The sequence below is a fragment of the Vidua macroura genome, chromosome 4 (genome assembly GCF_024509145.1).
Source record: "Vidua macroura isolate BioBank_ID:100142 chromosome 4, ASM2450914v1, whole genome shotgun sequence".
NCBI classification, from domain to species: domain Eukaryota; kingdom Metazoa; phylum Chordata; class Aves; order Passeriformes; family Viduidae; genus Vidua; species Vidua macroura.
Window position 1 is genome coordinate 47,223,485 of NC_071574.1, and position 26,979 is coordinate 47,250,463.

Below are 26,979 nucleotides of genomic sequence, written 5' to 3' on the forward strand. Positions count from 1 at the left end.
TAATAATTTGACATTCTTGTTGACCCCATTTTCTGGACTTAACTTTTATTTCTAACTTAAAATGAATCAGGTAGAACAATTTCTATCAAGTGACTGTGAGGATTATTTTACTTACTGAGAATGACTGTTGAGCTGTTCTGTTCATGCTGCTGAATGTCAGCTTCATTCCATCCCTTTCTGACTCACCATTTTTACCCTTCTTTCCCCGATGTCCTAATTTCTGTTCACATACTGACTATCAAATACATCACTCACTATGAGGTTACCCAGGGTCAGTATTGCTTTTTGTCTGTCTACATTTTACATGGCAGACTTGTTCCAAGTAGCACATTCAAGTGTTTACAGTCTTTCCACAAAACTCCTGTTTGTTTGGGGTTCTTTTAAAAGTTTACTTTTTTTTTTTTTTTTTTTTAAACTGGGCAAGTCTTTCATATCCTATTAAAAAAAGAGAAATCAAACCTTCGAGATGACTTGTGTCGAGTCTCTTCTTTCTCTCTGTGTCTCCTGTCTCTGTGTCTGTCTTCTTTCTCTCTGCTTGTCCTATGGCGGTCGTAGCCCCTCTCTGCATAGTCTCTGTATCTGTAGCGTTCTTCATCACTGACTCAGAAAGAAAAGATTTTCAGGACAGTAAGACCAAGGAGTATAACAATAATAACCTAAATGACAGGAAAATCTTAATATTGCATCTGGTGTCTACATGAGTTCCAGGGCTTAAATGATAATAAAGTTCTTCATGTTGTACACTAGACTTGTGCAGTTAATCCAGTTTTGAAAGGAAATTGTTCATTAAAAATGAAAGAGAATACAACAGTGCCCCATGTAAGTTTATATAGGAGTTATCAAGCTGTTAGCTTGAACCTGTATCTAACTGTGAAGGAAATACAATCCTACATAAACTTCAGTAATGTTTTTGGATCAGTGTTTGAAATATTCAACACTTATCAGCACACTTTTGGACTATTATACAATTTGGGTAAATTAAAATTAGATTTTGGTACAGTTAGCTATTTCCTTATACTCGCTTCAAGAAAAGGAAGTACTAAGTACAAAGAGCAAAATATACTAAATGTTTTGGGCTGCTTTTGAAATGAGTTTTTCTCCAATGCTGGTGCTAACCCTACTTCCACTTTTCTCTTGGATTGCCATGGAATGCTGCCCTGCCACAATGCTGGTAAAAACCCCTGAACACGACTCAAATGGTACATTAGCATAGCTTAAAAAGGCATGATCATTTCATCATTTCTCTACTAAGAAAATGCTACCCAGCATAATTTAACAGTGCAACTTCAATACAAATGAACTTAGTGTAATTATTTATATATATCACATGAAGCCTTCCCTAACCATAGTTTGGGAGATCCCCACCAAGTCCTAAAGAAAGGCACAATGTAACCAGTCGTTCTAAAGAAGTAAAATCAGTAACAACTTAGATACTGTTGACCTAATGACAGGCAAGTGTTTCTGTCTCTGCCAACATTCACCATGAAAGAAAGTATCTTCTTGAGGTCCCTGCAGCAGCAGAATGGATCAGACAAATCACACAGGGAGAACAGCCCAAGCCTAAAGAGATTTCTCATGACCTGGAGCAGTGAAAACTGAGATCAAACCCATTTTATCTGCCACAACCTAGATCCTCTGGCCATTTCCCAAGTGAGGATATTACACTAATGATTATTACAGCTATGCATGAAAACTCAGTGAGAAGGGGGAACACCTGAAGCAACAGCACTAGACTTTTTAATAAAACCCTGTATGATTACATCACTAAGCAAATGCCAGAAATTAATAATTTAAGACACTGTAGAGAAACATTAACCACCCGATCGAAAATTCTGCTTTTCTAAGGGACACAAAAAATATTCACACATCAAAACCAGGAAAACTACAGCTACAACTACTGAACTCAAAATTATGATTTGCCACTGAGTAATACAACTTCATTGATTTTATAATGCATTTATAACCTCAGACCTGAGAGCAAGCTGATCAAATCCTGAAAAGCACATTTGAGATCAAATGGCACAAAAACTGAGGTTGGGAGGCATAAGTGGAGGTCATCAGGACCAAACCTCAGCTAAAGCAGGGCCATCAGGACCAGCTGACCAGTAGCATGTCCAGACAGCTTCAGGATATCTCCATGGATATGGAGACTCCCCAGCCTCTCTGTGCAACTGTAGTTTCCTCTCATAACTGATATTGCTTCATAAAACTAATATTTGGATGATCAGTATCTAATTAAAAAGTTAAAATTTGAATGCTTACCACTAACTTCTGATAACATTGCCATGCCAAATAGGATGGCTACTTGTAGACTTACGACTTGGTTTCAAAGATGAGATCCAAAGCCCTTAATGGCAACTCACACTCTGCATTTGCTCTGTCACCCAGTTATTTTATAACACTCTAGAAAAGGTTAAAATATTACTGATATTCCCTTTTAAACCTTATTTTGGCAAACTACAAAAGAACCATGACAGCTTGTAAGTGTGTCTGATGAAAATAAACAGCTTCTCTAAGTAAAACAAAAAATCAGTTTGCCAAGACCAGTGTGTTGGGAGCTTTCAGGAACACTCCAATGCTGCTCAGTGTTTTTGACCTTTATTGCACACTGATCGTGGAGTCTCGTTTAGTTTGTTGACCACCAGGACACCAATCCTGTAAAGTTGCAATCCAGCCAGGTAGACCTTAATTTGCTCTTCTGCATGAGATTATTAAGTTCTTAGAAATACAGTTGCTGGGGTTTGGTTTTGGTTTTTGGTTTTTTTTGGTTTTTTTTTTTTATTTTGTTTTGGTTTTTTGTTTTGGTTTTTTTTTTGTTTGTTTGGGTTTTTGTTTTGTTTTAATTTTTCAAATTGCTGAGGAAGAACCACACTAGAGTAACATATAAATCAAATTCCAATGTCTACATTTTTAGTGGTAACTAATTGACTTGAAACTACCAAAATAAAAACAAAACAAAACAAACGAACCCAAACAAACAAAATAAAGTCCCAGCCTTTGTAGAAGGGAAACAGTCCAAAAATAATGGCATCTTCTCAAAGGGGCAGAGTGAGATGCATTGTAAGAATGCACACTTTTCTCCGAGGATAGCAGGGTAAAAGCAGAACAGAATATAAAGACAGCTGAAAGTTCATTTTTAAACCACATTTTGGTTATAAGAGAATAAAAATAATCTTATTTTCCTATAATTTTAAGAAATGTTGTAGTAAAAACACGGGCTATTCATCTGGAAAACAACTGCTAAAAGCATTGAAAGCTGTAATTTCTGAGCAGTAAAACGCTAAACCTGATGCTTGCTACAAACCCCACCAAAGTACCACTTGATCAAAGTTTAAACAAAGGGAATATAAATAAAAACTATAAATCTGTGCAATCTTTAAAATAGTTCATGTTCTCTTCCTCACAGTTCCATTCATTTTATTTTCCTAAGTGCACACAATTGAAAATAAACCTTCTTAAGAAATATTATATCTGCATGTTCTTTCTTAAGCCTCTCACACATCTTCTGCGATTCCCAAACCAACTTATCCCAGTTAAGGGCCTCCCATTTTCTAATACAGCCATGTGGCAACAGCTTTGCTACAGATGGTGGATAATTCAGTCACATAAAAAAGTTGAGGCCTGCTCTTCCCCCTCCTTCACAGATAACTCTGGCAGCAGCACAGAGATTTCTTGAGGCCTGGAAGCTATTAAGGCTCATTTCAAGCACCCTTGAATGACCAGGGCTCTTTCTGGCCTTCAATCAAGCTGTCTGAGAAACAGATGTTTAGACAGGTCTTCAGTCCTCAGAAACTGACCCTGGAACGAAGCACATGCCCACAGGAGAGGACATCACCACACCAGCATACATGGAAAATCCCCCAGCCTGCACCCAGTTTGGGTCTTCAGCAGCTAACAATCATCATGCAAAAATGTCATCTCTCAACCACAGTAATGCTGACTCTCAGTACTCTCCCTTTAGCTTAAAACCATTAGTAAAAACAATCTGCCTAATAGCTAACATATATATTCTGCAAAAATTTAAACTTAACAATGAACACTGAGAAAAGTGTCAGATATTTACCTCAAAAAGCAGATAACAAGCAGAGGAAATTTAGAAAAATCTGGCTAACCAGTAGACTTCTGTTCTATGGAGCCATAGTGAGCTCAACATTAAGTGCTTTGTACTTGAACACATGAACCACAGAACAGCTTTTTTTTTAAAGCAATTAGAAAGCTGAATACATTTTTCTGACATGATTTTCATCATCTACATCAAAATTAAAGAAAAGTTCTTGACCTTGAAATAATAGTTTTAAATGAGAGAGATTATTATCCAGCCATTTTTAATAACCATATTAACCATTTTAGCAGGTATTTAATACCATTAATTAAGGTGAAATGTTGCAACATGTTGCTCTTAGTACCAAATTTGGTACTTCTATAGATTTTTCTGTAGATTTTTTCTAGACCTACTGATGTCAAAAAGAGATGGGTATTTCAGACATTCTTAAGACTTAAGTCACCTTTAACCTCTAAAGCATTATGACCAATTTGGATGTATACTGTCCTTTTTTTCTGCTTCTGTTTTACATGTAGAAATTTAGAACTATAGCTTCCAAAAGAAAAGGGCAAAGGCGAGGAAGCCACACCACCCAGCCCTCTGGAACATGCAGCAAAGCACTAAATTTGAATGTTGAAGTACACTGTTTAACAGAGACAAGGGTTTTGAGCAGAGTTACAGCACGTTTAGGACATTTCACTGACCTGTTGAACGCACTTGAAGACGGACTGTGATCTCGGTCCCTTTCCCTGTCTCTGGCACGGTCTCGATCTCTGTCTCGGTCCCGGTCCCGGTCGCGATCCCGATCTCGGGATCTCTCTCTCTCACGTTCCCTATCTTTCTCTCTTCGTGCATAGTAATCCCATTGTTTGCTGGTGTCCAAAAGACTAGACCATGAGGGTGCAGAACCTGCAGGGTGTGGAAAGGTGACTAAAGAAAGAGATGTATTTATTAGAAAGAACAAAATCAAATATCATATGGAAACTAATGCACGAAAAAACACTTGTCAGTTTCCTCCAATGACATTTTTTAATCTTTCCCTTTCACTTAATGCTATGCAAACACTGCATTTTCCCCATGATTATTACAAAAGCTTCTGGCACTCATTTAAATACTTCTTATGAGGATGTACAGAACCAGGGTACATGCCCCAAAGACTGTCTAAATACTTATGGGGAAAAAAACCAGATGTGCAAATACTGGCTTAAAGAATCTGATTGTTTGTGGTCAAATGGCTTTATTTTGGGGGAACAACAAAACAAAAACACCAGAAAACAAAACTACGTTTGAAACTCAGGTGCTCTGAAAATACAGGACACTTCCAGCCTTATATTTAAATGCTATTATTTTTATCTCTTGTACTTTAAAATCATTGTATTTGAAATACAATGTTAGCTATGAAGTTCTCATTCACTGATTTATTTTCTATACTATACTTTGTCATACTTTTCTGATTACAGATGTAAAAGGAGCTTAAGAAATAAATTCACTCTGGGGAGAAGAAATAATGCTCCCACTTGCGCTCTGTAAGATAACATTTATGAATACTCAGCACAAACACTAATACCACTAAAATGTAACAGTTTAAGAAAATCAAGCATAGTCTTAATCTAGAAGTGACATGTTAAGACGTTAAGAAGGTAGTTTTAACACTGTCTCCCAACCTTTTTTTGATAGCTAGCAATGGGGAGAAGGAATGCTTCTCCACTGCTTTTTGCCAACTTCAGTGTAATACAGAGCTGCTACTTTTAATACCCCAGTTGTTCTGTCCTGCCCTCCCTCACCAGAAGTCCCGTGAAAGCATCCTGTAAAGGAAAAACAAGGGCTGAATATTTAGCTGGAAAGAGCACTCTCTAGCGGACTTACAGTACTGAGGACTTCTCCCTTTCTGCTTATCTGCCTTGCTAGCTTTCCTAACTTTCAATAAATCGTTTGTTTTGAGCTCCACTTCATCATCTATAATACGAGAACAATATTTACTTGACTTCATGGTGTCACAAAGAGATTAACAGTACAATTAACATAAATATCCACTGAACAATGTAAAGTGTATTACTGGTGCTGTATTTAATACTGTTGAGTTATAAAACCAGTGGCTCCTGCTCATAGCTATGTTCAGACTGCCTTGCCTGTAACGTCTGGGGTATGCCTGCCTCAGAAAGCTATGGCAGAAGCTTAAGAGAGCAGTTTGCCAAGCATCCAGAGGAGGAATACAAAAACCTTTAGAGCAGGCAGTGGAGCAGGAAAAAACACTTCATTGTTAAAATACATTTGCAATGAAAAGTATTATAATTCCTTAAAAACGCATTAATACAAGATTTTGCCTCTAATAAAATACTTGACACAGTTTAATTTCAGGTCTACAAGCAAAATGAAGGGTTAACAGATAAAAATGTCCTAATACAATATTCTGCTGCTCATTATGCTGCCAAGACCTGAAATTCGTCGAAGGAAAGCAGCCAGAAATAGCAAAAAAACCCAGCTGGACTTAAAAGACTGCTAATTTCCTTGACTTGCCACTATGTCAACAACACATGTATGGTACATGAGACATTGGCTGTCAGCATATTCTGATCTAAAGTTTAAACTTAAACTTAACTTTAAATGTATACTACAAACCAATTATTAATGGTAGTACAAACTTTTACAATAAATTTTGAGATAGTCCATCAGATCTTGAGTAATTCTCATCAGACAGAAGTATTTCTCCCCAGTAACATGACATAAAACAGTAATTTAACACACTGCACATTTTTATATCTAGATTTTCACCAGGAATCATTCACAACACAGAAGAAGCTTACTTTCTAGCATGAACTGGTGTTCTGCTTTTACTACATTGAATGAAATAATTTGTCACTTTTGTTATTTCTACATGGATTATTCCAGTAATTTCTACAAGAAGGAAGATACTTCAAAAATTTAACTCTGATTTTATTTTTAAAACAGGAAGAGAGCTTTGAATAATTACTAGTTTTGGAGACATGAGCCCAGTTTTGGAGATACTTTAAAAACTTAAAGCTTCATGGCATAAAGCAAACTATATTTAATGCTTCTTCCTTGTACCTCAAAAAATACTGACTCTTAAACTGTTTCTGTAATGTTAAATGTCTTGCAAGTTCCTAAGATTTAAAGAACATTTAGAGCACAGACTAGAAAACTACTTGAGGAAAAAGCAAAAAAGCATATGATAGAAGGTGCTTCAGTGGCTGATCAAATGCAACTCAAGCAAAGCCAAAGGTATGATGGCAGAGGTAGCACTGAATTGTGAAAGGATTTAAGTGCAAGTTGACTAAACCACATTGATGCGGTGGAAGAGCACAAAAACAGAACAGACATTCTTAAAGTTATAAGTCATTACTTTACTATGTAACCTTCCTAAAGGGTCTTCAGTGGGAAACCCAACTGACCAGAAGAAAGGAGACACCAAAGCGTGAGCTAAGGAATTTGAACAGGCAGAAGAAGGGCTAGTACCTTAATCAAGACCGGTACTTTTTATACTGTGTTCCATTTGCACATCTTCCCCTGCAATTTTGACTAGGAAGTGCACAGACTGTCAAAGAAGACAACAGGTTGGAGACTCAGTGCTATCATCCAAAGCAACTATTAAATAAATATACTTAGTGACTGTAAATCGCAGTGATATCCGTATCCTGCTGTGCAGCTCTTGATGTCCCCAAGTTCTGATTCACAGAGAGCACTGCTAAACACTGACCAGTGATCACACTGCACAACAAGGACTGTGACAGTATGATGCTGACTAGGAAAAAATTTTTCACTAAGAGATGAGCAACAGTGATAAAATGCCACTGAGTCTCTACGGATTCAAAAAATCCCTATGACATAGACAGCTTTGAGACAGACAATTGCTTTGGCAGCAAATATTAAAGCTTTTGCTGCAAAAGGGATACCAGATACACTGGAAGCACACTGGGAAGATAGGAGTAGACTGTGCTCCTTGGTCTCCATAATCATATAAAGGCAAACAATATTTTAATCCTGCTGAAGAAGTTCAAATTCAGTGTTGGCATGATGGTAACAGTCATCCTTTAGAACTGGTGCTGCAACAACACAAGCATGCCATCATCTCTAAAGGTCAACATAAAACTTAGAAGTATTCTTATGTCCCTGACAATATTTGACAGAATAGAAAATTCTAACAAGAGACACTGAAGTGAAAAACATTCTACACTGGAGACTATGTAATAGATGCCACATACATATGTTAGTATGTGTTAGTAAGACTGCTTTCCTTATGATACTCTATATGGCTTTAGTTGTACATCTCAGGTTTTACCTTTTTGCTAAAACACAATTAAATTACTGCTAAAAACAAAGTCTGTGTAAAATCGATGTTTATGAATTCTTTTTCAAGAATTCTTGAAAACATAACAAGCTTTCAATGCATGAAAGCAAACATTTGATAACTGATGAAGATCCTTACAATGTCAACAAAGTACTGCTTGTTACTCCATGAACTGCTACAAATTCAAGAAATTTTGAGCCATTACAAAATGTCATTTTGTATACCCATGCTTAAAACTTCGGAACATTTGGGAGAGAGATTTGCTGAATATTTGATCTGTGCTGAACATCACACATCCTCAGAAACAGACAAAACTTTCCCTACAATTTCTCCTCTCGCCAGCTAGGGTTCAAAGGAACAAGGAGCAAGGGAACAGAATTTAGCTGAAAGAAAAGGCACTAGGCATAGGGCAGGATGGCAGATGTACTGAAGGCAGAGGTAGTGACTGCCAACATTCAAGGTCCTGCATCTGGGTGAGGGCAGTCCTCACTGTCGGTACAAACTGGCGATGAACTGATGCAAAGCAACCCCGCAGAGAAGGACTTGGGGATACTGGGGGGCAAAAATGAAACACATGCCAGCAGTGTGAGTTTGCAGCCCAGGAAGCCACTTACATCCTGGATGCATCAAAAGGAAGAGGCCAGCAGGTTGAGGGAGGTGATTCTTTGTGTGCCCTCGTGAGACACCACCTGGAATACTGCATCCAGCTCTTAGGACCCCAGTACAACAAAGATATTGAAGAGCAGGTCCAGAGGAGGGCCATGAAAAATTATCAGAGCTGGAACATCTCTCCTATGTTGTTCAGGTTGTTCATCCTGGAGGAGAGAAGGGTCTAGGCACACCTTATTGTGGCTTTTCAATACTGCAAAGGGACTTAAAAGAAAGAAAGAAAGATGGAGAGAGACCTTTTGCCAGGGCCTGTAGTGACAGGACAAGGGGCTATGGTTTTACTCTGAGAAATGGTAGGTTTAGATTGGACATAAGGGAGAAATTCTTTATGATGATGGTGGTGGGGCATGGGTTGCCCAGAGAAGTTGTAGATGCCCCACCATTAGAAGTGTTCAAAGCACAGCTGGACAGGACTTTGAGCAAACTCATGTAGTGAAAGGCATCCTTGCCCATGGCAGGGAGGCTTGAAATAGATAATTTTTGATGATTCCTTCCAACTCAAATAATTTTATAATTATATCTACATTATCTTCTTATTTTCTCCTTCAGGTCAAGAAGCAGAGCAGTGCTAGCAGTTCTAAACTCAGCATATATTCTGTGGATGCCCATTTGGTGGCACGTGGTGAAGCTTTTATTTTAGTTCATTCTTATTTCACTTTTACTGAAAAAAAAACACAAAGTCAAGTTTTCCAGCATCAGATTTTTTCCCATAACAGCAATTAGAAAAAGAAAAGATGGACTTTGCAATAGGATAGCTGAAGGTTGTAGCATCTTAGACAAATGTTTTTTTCAAAGGAGAGGTACATAATCAGGATTTCTGAATGATTGCTCTTAGCAATTAAAATTCTGATGCTATCTCAACAGTACTTGTTCTCCTGCTTTTAAATCCTTGAAAAATTCTCCCTGACTTGCAGTCCATATTATGGTATATAATGCTTCAAAAATCACAGTTCTGCAGAAACAGCCGGAAAAGATATCCAGTATATAAACTAATAAGCAAAATAATAGTATTCACCAATAGTAGTTAAATTTGCAACAGCATGTATCTATTTACAATGGTCAGCAATGAGCTTTCATAATGAAATACTGACAGGACCTGTTTAGTTTTCTAGCTAAAATCCTCGTCAGTGTATCAAACAGTTTGATATCACACTGGTCAAAATTTCCAAAGCCAGCAAGCTTGCTTACTTACCACTGCCATATGAAAATGCACGAACAGGACGACCATCATAGCCAGAAGAATGTCCACTGTGGAACACAGATGCAAAACCAGTTTCAGCATGTTGAAGATACACGTTAAAACTCAGCTTTAGCAACAAAGCTACCTCCTTCAGTAAATAGATGCATATATATAATATATTATATACAATATGTACAATCAGAAGTAGCACTCATTCACAGCAACTGTCAGTACAAAGTAAAAATTTTACTTAAATGCACATATGCTGTATTAAGTTAGGATTTTTTCTCAATTAAATCATATGAAGATTTTCTCGGAGATTTTCGATCATCCTCCTGTACCATGTATTTTAACAGAATTTTCAAGTTCAAAGGAACAGATGTGTGCATCTTCCTTCAGTGAGATCCAGAGGACGGACAAGAGGCTTGCACCATCTTAAGTGAGTTTTGCATATGACCTGATTTTGGCCTCCAGCAAAATACAAATATTTTTCAAGGACCGTGCTGGCCAACCTTTTTCCTACTTTTATATATTTATATCTATATATACAAATATATGTATGTGTATACATATAAATGCATATAAAAATAGTATTGAAAAACTCCTAGCCTAACTGGTTAGGCCTGTTACAGCTGGACACTTAGAACAGAATATAAATACAAAATTGGATTCTGTGGAACTCTGGCACTTATAGCTTATGAGAGCTTGAATTGGTGCTCAAGTTCTTGTGTACATCCATAAAAAAGGACATGATAGCTGAAAAGTATACAGATCACATAAATAAGCCTTCAGACCACTAAAGAACACTGTAATAATAATTCCCTTAGGTCTTGGCATTGGTTTACTATCAAAACTGTAACTAATTTGGTATTTTGATAATGTGTCATAACTAAACTAGTTAAGTGGCCAAGTAATCTACTCAAAAAATATGTTGAGAGGTGAGACTAGTAACATTTCTGTAAAATTACTGTAAAAATCTGAAGCTGTCTCTCCTTTTCCAGATGTAAATCTATAAAGCAATGGGCAATGCAAGAGTATTATTCATTTATTTCAGTTACAGAATACTGATAGATTGCTTAGTAAGATTTCAAACAGATAATCACCTGTCTATTGTGGGTATGAGGGAAGGTGGAGGACCGCCAGGTGGTGGTGGAAAACCTGTAACAAGAAATTGGGTAAGGAGGGGAGAAAGTAAAAATCTATCACCCATAAACACATAAAAGAACTAGGCTAAGCATACAATGGCAAACAAATCCCAGAGAGAATAATGAATAATGAAAAATTGTTTCCATGTAAATGGGTTTTCATTTTGTAAGACTAAGAACTACTTTTCAGCTTGACAAAGACAAAACATTAAACATGTATTATCAGTGCTTCAAATTAAAAACTTTATCATTCTCAAAAATATGGTGATACAAAAGCATGGGCAAATTTTAACAATACTTAATTAACAACAAGCAAAACTATTTACTGCATAGCTGAGAAAAAAAGATTTCAAAGAAAATAAGGAGTTATTCATCTAGAAAAGTGGCTGATTAGGTCCACTAATCAACAGCATTTTCATACAATCTCTCTTCTGTCCAGCATCAAAATAACTGAGCCTACGTATACACATTAAGTTTAGTACACAGAGCCCTTTATCTATATTAATTGAAAGAAGTTGGTAAGTTGCACATCAGTTAAAGCTTTCATCTCTTAACCAAATGTGGGAAAAAAAATCTAAGCAAATTTACCTGGTGGTGGCACTGTTATTGGTATACCTAAAAAGACAACAAATATCAGTTATAGTAATAGTTTCTTATCTGAAGTAATAGTTTCTTATCTGAAGACCAGATTGAGCTTTCACTACATGATCAAGAAGAATGACAACATATTTTCTGTGTCCTCAGGTTAAGATGTCACATTAATACTGATTGTTAAAATTTTATACAAGCCTTGTGAAGTCTAGCTTTTGATTTAAATTCCTATTCTTTAAGATCTTATTTATTTAGAGGCAAAAAAAACAGTGAAGAGTGACTCTGGGTCTCAAGGTTAGAATTAAATTCATAATTCTAAAATGCTTAGTATACAGAATGAAACAACATCCCATAGACTACATTTGCTTTACTTTACATTCCATGGCTGGATGGAAGGAAATGCAATTGGCCTCTGACCTTCAATAGCTTGGCACAGGAAACAGTAGGTCCACATGAACAAAGAATTCAGGCAGCAGTAAGCAATACAGATGTCTGAGTCAATGCTATGACACTGCAGTTCATCATTCATTTGCCACGTGGAGGGAAAAAGATTGTTTTTTCTCTATTTTCTTGTAACTATCTGAGAAAGGAGCATCCTTTAACAGAAACATGTGTAAGAATTACTCTAACCTGATTTTCAGATCTAGCTAAGCTGTTATGAATCTAACTAAAAGCTGAGAAAATTTTTCCCAACTAAATTAGTTAGCCTAACAAAATATACTGCATCAACATATAAACCTATCTTACTGATTATGAAAGGAATGATTACAAGATAAAAATAATTTGTACACTTCAAAGGTTCTTATCTTCCCATGCTTTGCAAAGAACTAGCTTTACCTGAACCGAACACATAACACTGCTATATAATAAACTGGGCTAAAACAATACTGGCAGAAAATAAACTTCTTCATCATGCATAAAGCACTTTTAGTTATCAATAATTCTGCTTCCATTAAAAAGTATGTATGTTCAATCTGACAGCTCATGGCAAAACTTTGGGGAGGGAGAGAACAGAAAACTCTGGCACGTGCTTTCATCAGTGTTGACATAACTGCATAAACATTCACACAAAAGAGTACTGGCCACTGCATGACAAAGTTTATATATATCTCATTAGTTCAACACTAAAATTAAAAGACCATTGTATGGCAGCAACATTTTACTAAATCTACGTATTTAAAATGTCTATAAATGCAAACTGGTCCCAGACTGTCTTGGTAGAAGGACAGAATGAAGGAATATGCAAGCAGAGGAACAGAGATCAATATCAAAGTTCACTAATTGTTGACAATTTATCTGACATTAATTCCTAACAGCATTAATCCTACAGGATTAAACACATGGTGAAATATAATTGAGATTTCTTTCCAATCTGGAAGATTTAAAATCTGATCTCTTAGCCAAAATGTAAATCAAGAGACAGTGAACTCCAACAGCCAAATTTCTGAACTGCATGAGCCATTTTCTCTTCACCAGCACACAAGCTTTCAATATGCACTACAGTTGTTAAGAACACTGGGTATCACACCATAAAATTTTTGACAGTGTAACATTTAAAAGACCAAACACTCTAGATGAAAATTCCTGAAAGAAAATCAAGATTAAGAACTCAAACTGTTGCACAGCCAAAGTATTTACAATTCATCTTTTTTGGTTAATTGTTCTAATTAATAGATCCTTCATAAGCCTAAAACATAGGAAAAAAATGTTAAGCATATATGTAATATATAATAATACATTATATAACTGCTATAATATAGCAGTGTTAAGAACATAAGCTAGAAAAATACCAGAAATTCTCTCAAGGTGATTTATTAGCTCCACCTTATACTAAAAAAGACTTCAATTGCTGCACTAAAACCAGTATATTGTTAGCACTGCAAATGGCACTCAGCACTATCCAGAGAACTGCTTGGAAATCCATCAGCTAACTCCTCCTTACAGAAAGGAAAAATTTTGTATTAAGCAATACAAATTTTGTATTAATCAATATTCCTCATTTACAAGAATGTTATCTGTGCAGAATTAAAAGTGAAAATATCACCACAAGACTAAAAGCCAAATGAAAAATTTCACTTAACAACCATTCAAACAAAATTAAGACAGACTGAATACAACTAATATCTAGAGACCAAATGTCCAAATAATTTTAATGAATTTGTTCATGTAGGGTATTACACCAAAAAACCCATAAGCATTCTTTCCCACAAAAATCTTTAAGAACTTAAAGAGTCATGATTAAGAGAAGCTAATTTACTTGATGGTATCACAAAGGAAGAAAGATTCTATGTGCCAAATTGACAAAAAATCTAAAAAGATCTAAACAAATCTTTTTCCTCACCTTCCTCACAATAGACAAATATGATAAAGACAAAAAAAAATCATACCCTTCAGTTAATGGAAAACAAATAATTTCTTAACTCTTCACTCCTTTGCCTTCTAAGCATATGAGAATATACTTGTAGTGTCACTAGCCAATTACTACTTCTGAGAAAAAACACTGAAATATTTTGCCATTTCTTGCAATGAAGAAGAGACTACATTGTACCGGTGCAAGAATGTGGCTTAATATCAACATGTCCCTACAACACTGTTGTACTCCCATAAAAATACATCCAGCATAAACCTAAATACTCAGACTTGTGTGTCAAAAGCAACCCAAATGTCTTTAGTGCACCATTTTACCTACCACACTCAAAACTGCCTTCAGAACATTGTATACCATCCTACTAGCTCAGGGCTGGTAAGTATTTACAGAAAATCAAGTATGTTTTACTAAAGGAAAGCAATGCCACACATGTTCTGCTTGTGGAGTAAGTAATCAAACATGAACAACACAGCCAGAGTTTAACAACATACTGTAAATTAGCTGAACTGCATAACAGCCCTCAGAAATGTAATATATCTCAACTTGGTTCTCTTGCCACAGGCTAAATTAGGTCAAATTCTCTATATCAAAAGATAAAAAGTACACAGGATGCTGAGCCTGAGCAGTCACACCAAACCCTGGTATACATTGCAAAGTTATGCAACAGAAGTTTAGTATTTCAGAGCAATTTCTTTTTTCTTAAATCACAAATACATGTCACATTTTTAACTACTTATGTGCTTAAACCAAAGCACATAAACCAACTTTTAAAGCCTTGGTAACAAGCATACATATTTTGCTTTAGATGAAAATTACACCAACATAGCAATAAACCTAGCAAACAGAAACTAGCACATATTTTGCCACAGCCAATCATCTCCTAAGGACTATTTGAGAATTTTCTACATTTGGTGCTCTGAATTGTTCCAGGACTTGTTCCTCAAAAAAGATTTGAATCACAAGAGTGAATGAATACAGAACAAGAGACCTAACTTCAAAGCAAGATCCTTTTTCAAAGGCGCTTTTGGAGGATGTTTTATATTTGGAATACTTAAATTTTCTGGCAAGTAGTCCCAGTTTAATATTGGGTAAGTGTATTTTTTTTTACTTCTCCTCCAGTGAACCAAGGAGGGGTGGCAGAACCTATTTTTGGAACAGCTTTGATGATAAAGAGCTGGCAACAGCACAATTAAAACACAGGCCTGAGGAAACTAAATCCACAGCTCTTAATCATTATTTTTGAATCTACTTGAAATACTGAAGGATGTTCCAGAAGATCTTCTGAACAAGCCTGTGTCATAAACCAGCCTGTAAACCATGAGACTAAAGCCTAACCTGCTGGCTCGATCTACAACACATGTGCACTTCCTTCACCTTTAAAATCTCAACAGGTGAGGGGTTTTATAAGAACAGTCCAGTACCTGTATGTGACATCCCTGTACCAAGTGTGTCTGGGGTGTCTGTGGGGGTGGTTCTCATGTTTTTGATAATATGCAACTTAGAACGCCTTTTCTGAACCCAATTACAGTTAAAATAATTACTTTCTAAATAGTTGCAATGCATTACATATATTGTTTTATCATAAAGGTTAAATGAAGCTTAAAAACACAGGAAGCATTACTGTCACAACCATCCCCTTTCTGTCCTTCCCCCTCCGCAGTAAGGAAACATCACAAAATCACCAGAGCATTACCATAATCTCACTTCAGAGACTCTATTTTTTATATTTATATTAAAAAAAAAGGAAAAAAAAAAAGGAAAAGGGCAGAGAATTACTTCATTTTTTATGTGTTGTGATTTTTGTGCATAACCATCACAGAGGAAAGCGAGAGCTTGCCAGGCAGAATGAGTTAAGTTTTAAAATTAGGAGGAGCAATTAAAGAAGCAACTTCTTCTATGAGGATTTAAACCCTATAGAAGCTCATACTAGTTGCACTCAAATGTGACTTCTTTGCTTCTGCATAAGAATGTTAACAGAGAAACTTTTAAAATATTCCCTCTGCAAGCAGAATAGCAAAGAAGCTGCTCAGCATGATTTTCAGAACAAGTTAAACAAAAGAATTCAAGGAACAGGAGGAAATAAGGAAAGAGGCTCCATCTTAAATCAGTCTCCTCTGCAGACAAATGCATCACTTTCCTACTCAAATACACCACAAAGATTCTCCATCTATTTTAATTTCTCACAGACAGTTCTTCTTAGTTTCTTGCCAAATCCTTTTGAACTTAATATCTTAAAATGACAAGTACAGGTCACTATACCACTTGTGCAAAAGCCCATGACACTTCTGCCAGGAAATTTCCATATATGTCACATTTCAATATATGTTCAGTAAATATCAGTACATTTTGAAACAGATTAATAGTGGGATAAGTTCTCAAAGAGCTTTGATTCCTCTAAGATTCACAGACATAGAACACTGGAAAAACACATCAGGGACTAATAAGACTTCTAACTGGAAGAAAGGATACGGAGCAAATGCAATACTTATCAGACTTTTGGGAATTTATACATACTCTGAGAGAAGGAGAATTAGAACTTCTCTTGCTGCCTTGACCTTAGACATCAGAGAATCCAACTTGTGACACAAATTCATGGTAAGCCATACTTTTAGTTCAAAAGTTTGTAGAATGATGTGTTAACATATACCTCTCAATTGCATTAACAGTTACTGAATTACAGAATACAGCTTCTCACTTCAAGCATTTTCAAAAACAAAAGAACCAGCAGTTAGTCTTTAAGTAATTAATTACTACTTGGGATTATGCTTACTGAGAAAGTAAAAATAAAAGTTTCTGGGTTTGCCTTGCAGATACACTTAAGAAAAGAGCAGAACATGAAATTCTGAAATTCTGCACAATGTACCTCAAGAATGTGATGTTAATAAATCTCTCATTATTCACATCCTATGTGTGCAGGATATTTACCTGGTGGAGGAATCAGAGGTGGAGCAGTACTGACAGTTGGAGGGGGTGGGAGGAAAGGAGGCGGTGGAAGGTGAGTAGGTGGAGCTCCTGGAGGGAAAAATGGAGGTGGCTTGGTAAAACTGTCTACTTCAGGATTAGAGCGTTCTGAAAGAACCTGTAAAATACCAAACTCTAGTTACAATTGCTATGTGAAAAGAGTACAAGACAGGTTTCCTCTCTTTCAGTTACTAAAATAGGAAAGCATTACTTCACATCTAAAGACCCATATTCAGATGATACAAGTTCTACCTGCATACCTATGTTCAGTGTCCCATATGTGCCAAGTACCTTTCAAGGCCTAAGAGCACCTTAAATTTGTATAATGGAAAATATTTTAAAATCAGTATGAAAAGCAAGAAAACAACCCATGACTATAAATTACTTAAATACTCTTGAGATCAGATGAAAAACACGTGGTAGTGTTTTCAATACTAGCACTACAATCCTTTGCTATTTTCACTATTTAACCTCAATCTCAGTTGGCATGGAAATGCAACTGGAGAACCAAGCAACCCTGATTCTTCTCTCTGATGCTTCAGGAGAGAAGTGTATTCCATCTGTGTAGATGTAGTTGTTTTCTCAGGATAATAAAAGTCTAGATTAAAACCATAAAGACTAATCTTGCAATTTATGGTAAAGTACTACAATACAATTAAAACAAGCTACTACCAACTGTTTATTCCTTCACACCTTATTTTTAAAAGACTACATTTCTCAAACTGCATACAAGGGGGCTTTCACTTCCAGCATTAGTGTCTGGCAGGAATAGGGGGACGAATGGGGGACAAACGGGGGATAAATGGGGACAAAAGTTCAAATATTTATCTTTTCACTCCATAAACAGAACAATCCCACGCAGATCTAGCAGAGCCAATGCTGTCTCCTGGATTGTAAGTCTGCAACATCACTCATTTCTTTTCAGTAAGAGGTATACCAAAACATTTCTCTTTTGAAATTTATCAAATATTTCATCTTAATATATTTTGGAAACTGCCAATATTTTATTCCTGGACTTAAAGTTACTTATGTGTTACTCATTCATACACACTGCTGCTTTAGTCAGAAGCTATGGGGAAAGCAAAAATGTCTTTTAGTCAAAAATAGAATGCAAAACTGCAGTGTAAAACCTGTATGTTGCTGTTTTCATTAGCACGCCGTCGTCCTTCCACCCTGCTGATAGTGATGGTCTGTCCAATCACATCTATTGTGCCAGATATCCGCCTGCAACACAGGACAAACCAGGATCAACAAGCAGAATCAGAAAAGGAGGAAAAAAGAGAAAAAGTTAAAGAAGAAAGCCTTATGGACTTCTCTCATTCTAAACGGCAAAAATTCTTTCTTCTGTAGAAAACATAAAAGACTGTTTCTCAAGAACATTAATGGTGATGCATTTGCTGAACTATGCAAGAGCATAGAACTAAACAATGCAGCAAAAAAGACTTCTTTGAAAAGCAAAGACAAAAGCTGACTCTACAGCAGTCTCCTTCCCCCTCATAAAAGACAGTACTTCTGCTTTTCTGTTACAATAAAAAAACCTAAACAAACAAAAAGATCACAAAACTTCAGTAAGAAAAGAATATATTATGCAGAACTTTCTCAAAAATCTAACATAAAACAGCTATAAACTATTAATTAGAAGTAATTTCTAAATTGTATGAAACTATAATGAAGGATTCCATGGAAGATCAAACAAAGGTAAGGCAGAAGAAAAAAATATTAGCATAAAACATAAACACTAAAATTCAAAGAATAATCAAGCTCTCAAAATCTTCAGGAAATTAACCTTAGAGGAATGTACTGATACAAAAGAAGTACTCCAGGAACCAGACCAGAAAATATGACAAGTATCTGAATGGGACCAAGTAAAACTAAAGCCTGATGTTTATGACAACAGGAATCACTATTTTGAAGAGAGGAATAATCTAGTATAGTGACCTTTTCTGTTTGCAGACCTAAAATGCCAGAAACCAAGGTTTATAGAAAATATATAACTCTTATGCAGATATAATAAAATCTATCTGCATGAGAGTTATAAAAACCACGTCGGACTAAGGCCATGAGCAACCTGCTCTAGGGGGAGATGTCCCTGCACATGGCAGGGGAGGTTGGGCTAAATGATCCTTAAGGTCCAATTCAATCCCTTAACCTTCTATGATTCTACCTGCTCTGCAGGCCACTGTTGATTTCTAAAATAGGTTAAAAAGTAGGATTCACCTAGGTCATCTTTGTTAGAAAATGAGGTATAAAACTACAGTGCTAATGGTTAAGAGAAACAAAGGTACAAAATCTGTGTCTCACCTATAAGAGACGTATATTTTCACCTGTGGTTTCACCTATAATGGAAACCACAGCAGATAAAACTGATATTTACCAAGAGCATGATATGTAACAGTAAAAGACGGGGAAAAAAACCTTCCTAAAATTTCCACAGAAACAAATCCATAGAAAGAAAAAAAATATTTCTAGTTTCAGAAGACAAGTTCTTGTCTTTTTTGCATCTAATGTACTACTAACCACATGAATACAAATATTAGGGAGAACAACTGTAAATTGGAATTATAGGCTCAGAGTTCTGCCAGAGTTCTGCCAATTGCTCAGATACCTAGATTCCAATGCAACTGAAAAAGACACAGCAGACACTAGAGCATGAAGTAACAGTTAGATCTCTCAGAGATAATCTGAAGTTTCATAGCAGACTGAATCCTGAGGATGATACCAATGCCTGTCCTCTCAGTATCTGGGTTTAGAGCTTCCTCCTGGATGTTAAAAAGCAAGCTTATTACGGACAACAGTTTAGAGTTAAAAAAAAAAAAAAAGACCAAATCAGTGCAATGGTACAAGAGTAGAGAACATACCTTCAATTAAAGAGTATATACTATACAGCAATATATACTATACAATGATAACAGAAGTTTAAGAAATTTTCTGGTCTTCTAATACCCCATGCTAGAAGTTAAGATTGTTCCAATAATCAACACCTGCTTTTCTAAACTTCCCCAGTGGTCTTGCATGGCCTTCCAGCACTGCTACACTGGATTATTATTTTCCTTTAAGTAACTGAATTGAAAACATAGGTATTATAAAACAGTTGTTAAAACAATTGTTCTCACTATCTCAGTCTTCACTGACAGTGCATGTGGTTTGAGAATTCTAAGACACTTATTCTCCTCTATCACTGGTATCTTCTCTTAATTATCCAAACCATATCCTAGAAAACTCATTTCACCTAGCTTTAGTCCTTGTGTGTAACAGATTACACTCTTCTACAGCAAAAGGTCCCTGCCTGGCTCACACCACTGATTTACAGGGCTTCCACTTGGGAATGATGTACACAGCAGAATTAAGACTTCCTCTCTTGTACTGTTTGCACACTGCCAGAACTCTTGGAATCAGCACTGAAAACACATACAGTGACACCAGTGCAAGAGTACCAGGCATCAAATCAATATATGCCTCAACTATATTACAGTAATATTAATTCTGGCTTGGGAAGCAGCCCAAACACACCACTGCAATATCAAATGCAGCAAATGCAGACTACCAATTAGTTGGTTCCTAGACATCAATTTTACTGAAATAAACGTTTTCATTTAATTTTTTTTAGATTCGGAAGAGTATACCTGTGCTCACTCAATCTCACTGAGATTATACTTTGTATTTATTATTTAAATAATGCTGTGTAGTGTTATGTCCACTGCTCTTTCCAACAACTGCAAAGAGATTATTTTTCATAATGATGGATTTTGCCATAATACCTTGCACTTGACAAATTCTCTATTTCCAAGATTGCAATAATGATTTCATTGAGAATTTCACTAGAAGAGCTTGAAATCAAACAAAAGAAAGCATAGATTCAGCTGCAAATGAAGCAGCAGATGACACTTCAAATCACATGTTAAGTCACACACACATTAAGTCACAGCAAGCTGGCACAAGGAGAAATTTCCACAACTCCCTAGACATTATCTAGACTCATGGTAAATAGCAGGCAAGACTCAGTTTCTGTCTCAGTGCCATAAGCAAAGAAAAGGAAGGGCTTGGTTTGTCCCTTACGTGATCAAGGCACCTGGGATACAGATGCATTCTCAATGGATCCTCTGAAACATAAAAAGGCAATCCACACGTGTGGGATGCACATGAGCCCACAGCAGAGTTCATACAAAGTGTAGCTTGAAAGGAACATTCCAGCAACTCTGAGTTATCTCACTCTAATTAGAGAATGGTTATTTATGAGCTATTTGCACTAAGAATACCACTTCCATGGAGAGTAATTCAGAAAGGTAACTCAATCTCATTTGGCAAGCTCAGCTTAGATTCTACAGAGCAAAGAGAAAGAAGGGGAAAAAAGAAGAAAAAAAGAAGGCAAACCCAGTTATTTTCCAAGTGCATAGCTTCAAAAATCCTTATCCTTACCACAGATAAAATAAATAAGCTGCTTTTTGGAACACCCCCAAATGACTCTTCCGAATCAGATTAACTATGGGATGCCACATTTGTGCAGTAGACTTATTGTATAGTCTAATATATATGGAATTATGCTTCAATATTTCTTATTTCTTGTTTTACTTATGTATTTTATGTTTTATTTTCCTCCTCTTGAGGAGGGCCTCAACTTTGCTGAGCTCACCACTAACTGATATGAATAAGAACCAAATACCAAAATGAAACAATTTTTATAAAAACCCACTTTTTTCAAAATAACATCTGAGTTTCCATCACTTCCATTACATTTCTCTGAAAGAAAAACCCATTTAGATGTAATGAACACTTCAATAACTATAAAAGCATAAATGGAGGTTAAAAACCAAAAAACTTCAGACAAAAAAAAATTGTGATGGAAAGCTGTAATAGGTATTACTTGAATGAGAAAATACAAGCTTTTGCAGCCAGCTTATAAATGAAACCTATGCTTATGTCTCTATTACTAAAGAAAAACTATCTCATAGTCTTTGAAAAATGACATAAGGAAAAACAGTGGTCTGGAAACAAGACACTTTTATGAAGTAGTTGGTTAGGATACATTTGAAATATGTCGAAGTCCTCTTCATGGCCTAGAAAGCATTGTAGTCAAAACAGGTTCCTTCAGGTTTTTACCGTAATTAGGACTATGCACACAATAAGCCTTTAACTCTCTCTGGAGAACAAAGATTTTATTTCATACCATACTATTTGCATACAATGTCCATTTACTAAACTATTTCCATTTTGATTTAACTCCTCCTTCAGGATTATGCAACACTTTACGCTGCTCAACAGCCCTAAGTATCACAGAATCAAGAAAAGAAATTCAGGTGTCATTTCTAAACAACTAATATCTCAGCTATGATTAAGACAGTCACTGTTCAAGCAAAATTTCCCAGAGATACACTGTATGAACAAGCACTTGAATTACACATTTAGGGTGCAATTCTAGTGAATTAGCAACAATTATTTGCTGGTGAGCAGTAATACTCTTCCTATTCCATCATCTACAACTTCGGTATTGATAACAAGCAATATCATTGCTAGACCTCAGAGGTTTTTTGGGGTTTTTTGAGACAATTTGCAATCACATGCAAACATATACTGGACTCAAATCAAAAAGATGAAAACATAAGCACAAAATTACTTCAATGTTTGTTTATAAACAAATGAAATAAAAAGTAAGCACCACTATCTGTCCCCAACCTGGCAACTGAAGAGCTATATGTAATGCCCATGTGTAAAATCATCCATGAAGCAATATTCAAGCCCTGACTAGTAAGTGAGGAACTAAAATGTTAAATGAGCATCATGCCCTGAATTGTTTTTCCCCTTTACCTTAATTCCCATGATTGGCCCCTCCTGTATTGTTTCTACCACTTTCTGATGCCTGAACTGGCTTTTCGGGAGGCAGTGTTTGTCTGTGACTGAGAAGAGCTGCTGCTTCTTCTGGTGAGGTAAACTGCCTAGGTCTTTCTGTTTTCTTACTGATCCTCACACCAGTGCTGCTATACCAGATTGTATCAGTTTTCTCTCCCTTTCACAAAATATATCAACTACTGCTAGCAGTTCAGAGTTTTACTGCTACATGAGAAATGCTTCCAGCAATTTCTCAACAAGGCTATTGCAAATGCCACATGGCATAAAGGCAATTATTTTAAATTACTGATGAGCTACATTGCTGAAAATTTTCTGCCTACCTAAAATAAACTCTTTAACTAAAGAAAGAAAATAGTCCAACCCCATAAAACCCTGTCTGGTTATACAGAAGTTACTAATACAGGCACTTAGAAACACAAAATACTAGATGTATTATGGAAAAGTCATTAAAGTAGAAATATATATAATCCACACACCTAATACATATTCACTCCTTGAGCTACTCTCACACTTCAGAGCATACAGTTTTCTTTCAAAATCTCTTCCGACCACTTGGTAGAAATACCTTTCTTTACAGAATAATCTATTTTAAGCAAGCGTCTCCATAGGAGCAGATATTAGGAAGATGTCAGTTTTCTCACTGTAACAACTTACAATTACAGTATTCACACCAAATATATACAAAACAACCTATTCTACCCGCTGGAATGCACAAGTGATATAATTGTCAAAGTGTTATGTCACAAAGGGATACATCAAAATAAATGTCACAAAGTGACACAGTCACCACAACTGCAAATTTCACACATAATCTACACAATACATTTTTTCTACAACTTTATACTTGACTACATTTTAATGACCAGGTGGTCATTAATTACTTCCAGAAGTAGTTTAGAGGTTCTGTCCACTGAGATAAGCAAAGAATTGAAATCTTGTAACAAAACCTCTGCTAGATACAGATTTGGAATCCTTGCCCTGTGAAAAATACATTCCAGTTTGAGAACTCTGTTACAAGAACATCATACATTAAAAGCAATTCAGAAAACCAAATTTTAAAAACAGCTACAAGGTTAACAAGAAGTTTGGAAAACTCTTCTCGTTTCTTTGACACAGAAAAATAGAAAAACAGAACTAAAATCTACTAAACACAGAGCAGCATAAGCTGATAGCTCAGAGAAGAATACAGGAAGGAATATGCTAGAAGTGAAAGAAAAGTGCAGGCAAGGGTATGATTGATTTCCTCCTGCCCCCCCAACCCTGCCCCCAAGAAAAATACTTTTGGGTGTTGAACTGACTCTTACAAGATGGAATAATCTAACACAAGTGCCTCTAAATAGTCAAGGTACTTATGGATGCAGCACTAAAGATGGGTCATATCTCCTCATCTTTAATGGCTGACAGCAGAGTATCCAATGTACAACCTGCTCTACCTTTCTTACCATTGTTTGTAATATGATGTAATATAAGGACTTTTAATTTGCACAGAACCAAAACTTCTAAACAGGGTCATTAAATAATTAAAGTAAAGCAGAAGCATGGATTCATCTTAAGCCAAGTGCCAAGTGCCAAATACCAAACAGCAGTGGCTTAGATAAAGAAGAGAGAACTTATTAAAGCCTGGGGCTGGGAGAAGGAACTCAGTAAGGAAATAATTTCTCTCATTTCGAAGAAAATATAATAAAATACTCAAATATGGGGAAACCAGAGCTGCCTTGCAGGAAAGAGACTAGGAATTTCAGGAATTCCTCCAGTTGTTAAAGTCAGAGTTGTAAGATTCCATCTTGTTTAACTGAAAAAATAAGTTACCTAAGACTCATAAGGACCCTAACCAGAAATATTATTATGGCAAATTTAATTATACACAGCACAGTGTAATCAACAGCTGAATTTTTGTAACTGTCTTGTTCCTTGGTCCTGCTGGTTTTTCTCCCCTTTTCTTCTACTTTTTCCCAAATAGCCAAGAAGGTAGCACAGTATTCATGTGCGATTATGCTAAATGTGATTAGGATATCTCTACCCTTCTTTTTTACCTGTTACAGAAGCATAATTTCCATTTTTTTTTCCCTACAAAAATCATAAACTTCAAAGACATAAAGGTAACAGTAGAAAGAGTTTTTTGGTCATGAGTTACAGCTAACTGACCTGTTTGTTGGAATTCCTGATTTGAATAAGGCTGGAGGAGATGTGAAATCGGGTTTGGTCGACTGCACTGCCAACTCTTTCTCCAAATTTCCAGTTCTGCCTTGCTGTACCTTCAAAATAATGTTTCATCATTAGTTTACCCTCACAAGTGCAGTAGCTCCAACACTCAACACACAGCCAACACAAAAAGAAAGTCCAACTCTATTCAGAATTTCAAAACCTGTCACCTCTGCACAGCTAGAAAATTATGTCTTTTGTACTGATGTATTCCTTAAGTACTGTGTTTGATAGATATATAAGAATCAATATGCCAGAGAATGCATTTTTACAGAAGATTAGACAGCTTAAATATTTATTTTCCAAGCATTTCATTTGTATATGAACAGACCAAACTGATTTTCTTGAAGAACTTCCTGTATGAACCAAATTACATCTTGATTTTTAGAAGAAGGACACATATTTTAAAAAAAATTCATAATCTTTACAGAGATATCTAACAAGCCTGCTATCAACTACCAGCAAACCATGAGACAATAAACTTGAATGGATTCTCCATCTGCATCATTGATCGTGAGATCTAGTAACCGCTTAATTTCTGAGTCATACCAGTAAGTCATCCCATACTCTGGGTTATGCAAACTGCAAAAGACTTTTCATTAGTTCAGACTGAATACTTCAGAAACACCCTGCTGTTGCTGAAGTACTGCAAAATTCCAGACACTTCTTTTATTAAAGCTATGCAAAACCTTTGGTGCAAGTACATCAAGTATTGTTTTACTTCAGCAGCAGTTATATATGAGAGAAAAACCTGCATGGGTCAGTATTAAAGACAAATATATAGTGATTCCATTTTTAAACTCACTCCCACCATACAGCTACATCACTCTATGTAGCTAGTTTACTCATACTATAACATTCTATAAGCTGTGATCTCACAGCTTGTAAGCAAGTGAACTACTGTGTTTCTGCAGAACCTCACTTTTAAACATGGGCACATTTCCCAAACCTACAAAAACGTACATAAATAGTTAAAATTCATTAAAAATTGAATTAATGTTTCCTATCCAGAAATATGAGGGGAAAAGGTCAAAGTATTTATCTGAAAAAGATTTCTACAAATTAATGAGCAATTGGGAAATGTAGGAGACATTCTTGCCAGTTACAGGAGATTAATATAAATTACATGTAAATATAATAGAAATTACATTAGACTGTTTCAGAAGAGAAGGAAAAGAAGTTAATGAAATTAATAATTACATGTAAACTCCTTTTAAAACATGACAAACTCTTACAACAACATTATTACCTGTACTGTTTGATCACCAGAGTCAGTACTGAGCTAGAAATAGGGGAAGTTTTGGGTTAGACAACTTACCTTTTTTCCTTCAGAGCATTTCAGAAAAGTTTGAGATTACAGTCAGTTGCAAATTGTAACTCCTACTGTCCACTATATCTACTGTCCCACAGCACTATTAAAATGATAACTGAGAAAGGTATAAAGCCCCAGAAACCTTCTGATCCATTCTTGCTAAAATAAAATCAAAATAACCGAATATCCTCAAGTAGCATGTAAGAGAAAAACACCCATCTGCAATTGACAGTTCTGTATCCGCAATTGACAAGAGTATGCAGAAGAAAGAAACCGTTCCAAGTCACTTCAAAGACAGTTCAAGAACAAAAATTACTACATATTAAGAATAAGTAAAATAAATAACCTTTGTATTATAA

The 26,979-nt window shown here is 36.0% G+C and overlaps 1 protein-coding gene across 4 annotated transcripts in view; it reads right to left on the minus strand.

The window, feature by feature from the left end:
• The window catches only part of FIP1L1 (factor interacting with PAPOLA and CPSF1), a 38,353-nt gene that overhangs the window by 611 nt on the left and 10,763 nt on the right, over nucleotides 1-26,979 (minus strand). For 2 of the 4 annotated variants that reach the window (XM_053975534.1, XM_053975531.1), the window contains 9 exons: nucleotides 25,252-25,361; nucleotides 18,393-18,486; nucleotides 17,227-17,380; nucleotides 11,931-11,957; nucleotides 11,301-11,355; nucleotides 10,210-10,265; nucleotides 5,909-5,998; nucleotides 4,747-4,972; nucleotides 460-597 (listed from right to left, as the gene is read on the minus strand). In XM_053975534.1, coding sequence (XP_053831509.1) covers nucleotides 460-597; nucleotides 4,747-4,972; nucleotides 5,909-5,998; nucleotides 10,210-10,265; nucleotides 11,301-11,355; nucleotides 11,931-11,957; nucleotides 17,227-17,380; nucleotides 18,393-18,486; nucleotides 25,252-25,361 — 950 coding nt within the window. The remainder of the gene's footprint in view (nucleotides 1-459; nucleotides 598-4,746; nucleotides 4,973-5,908; nucleotides 5,999-10,209; nucleotides 10,266-11,300; nucleotides 11,356-11,930; nucleotides 11,958-17,226; nucleotides 17,381-18,392; nucleotides 18,487-25,251; nucleotides 25,362-26,979) is intronic. The other 2 variants (XM_053975533.1, XM_053975532.1) reach the window with 1 other exon arrangement.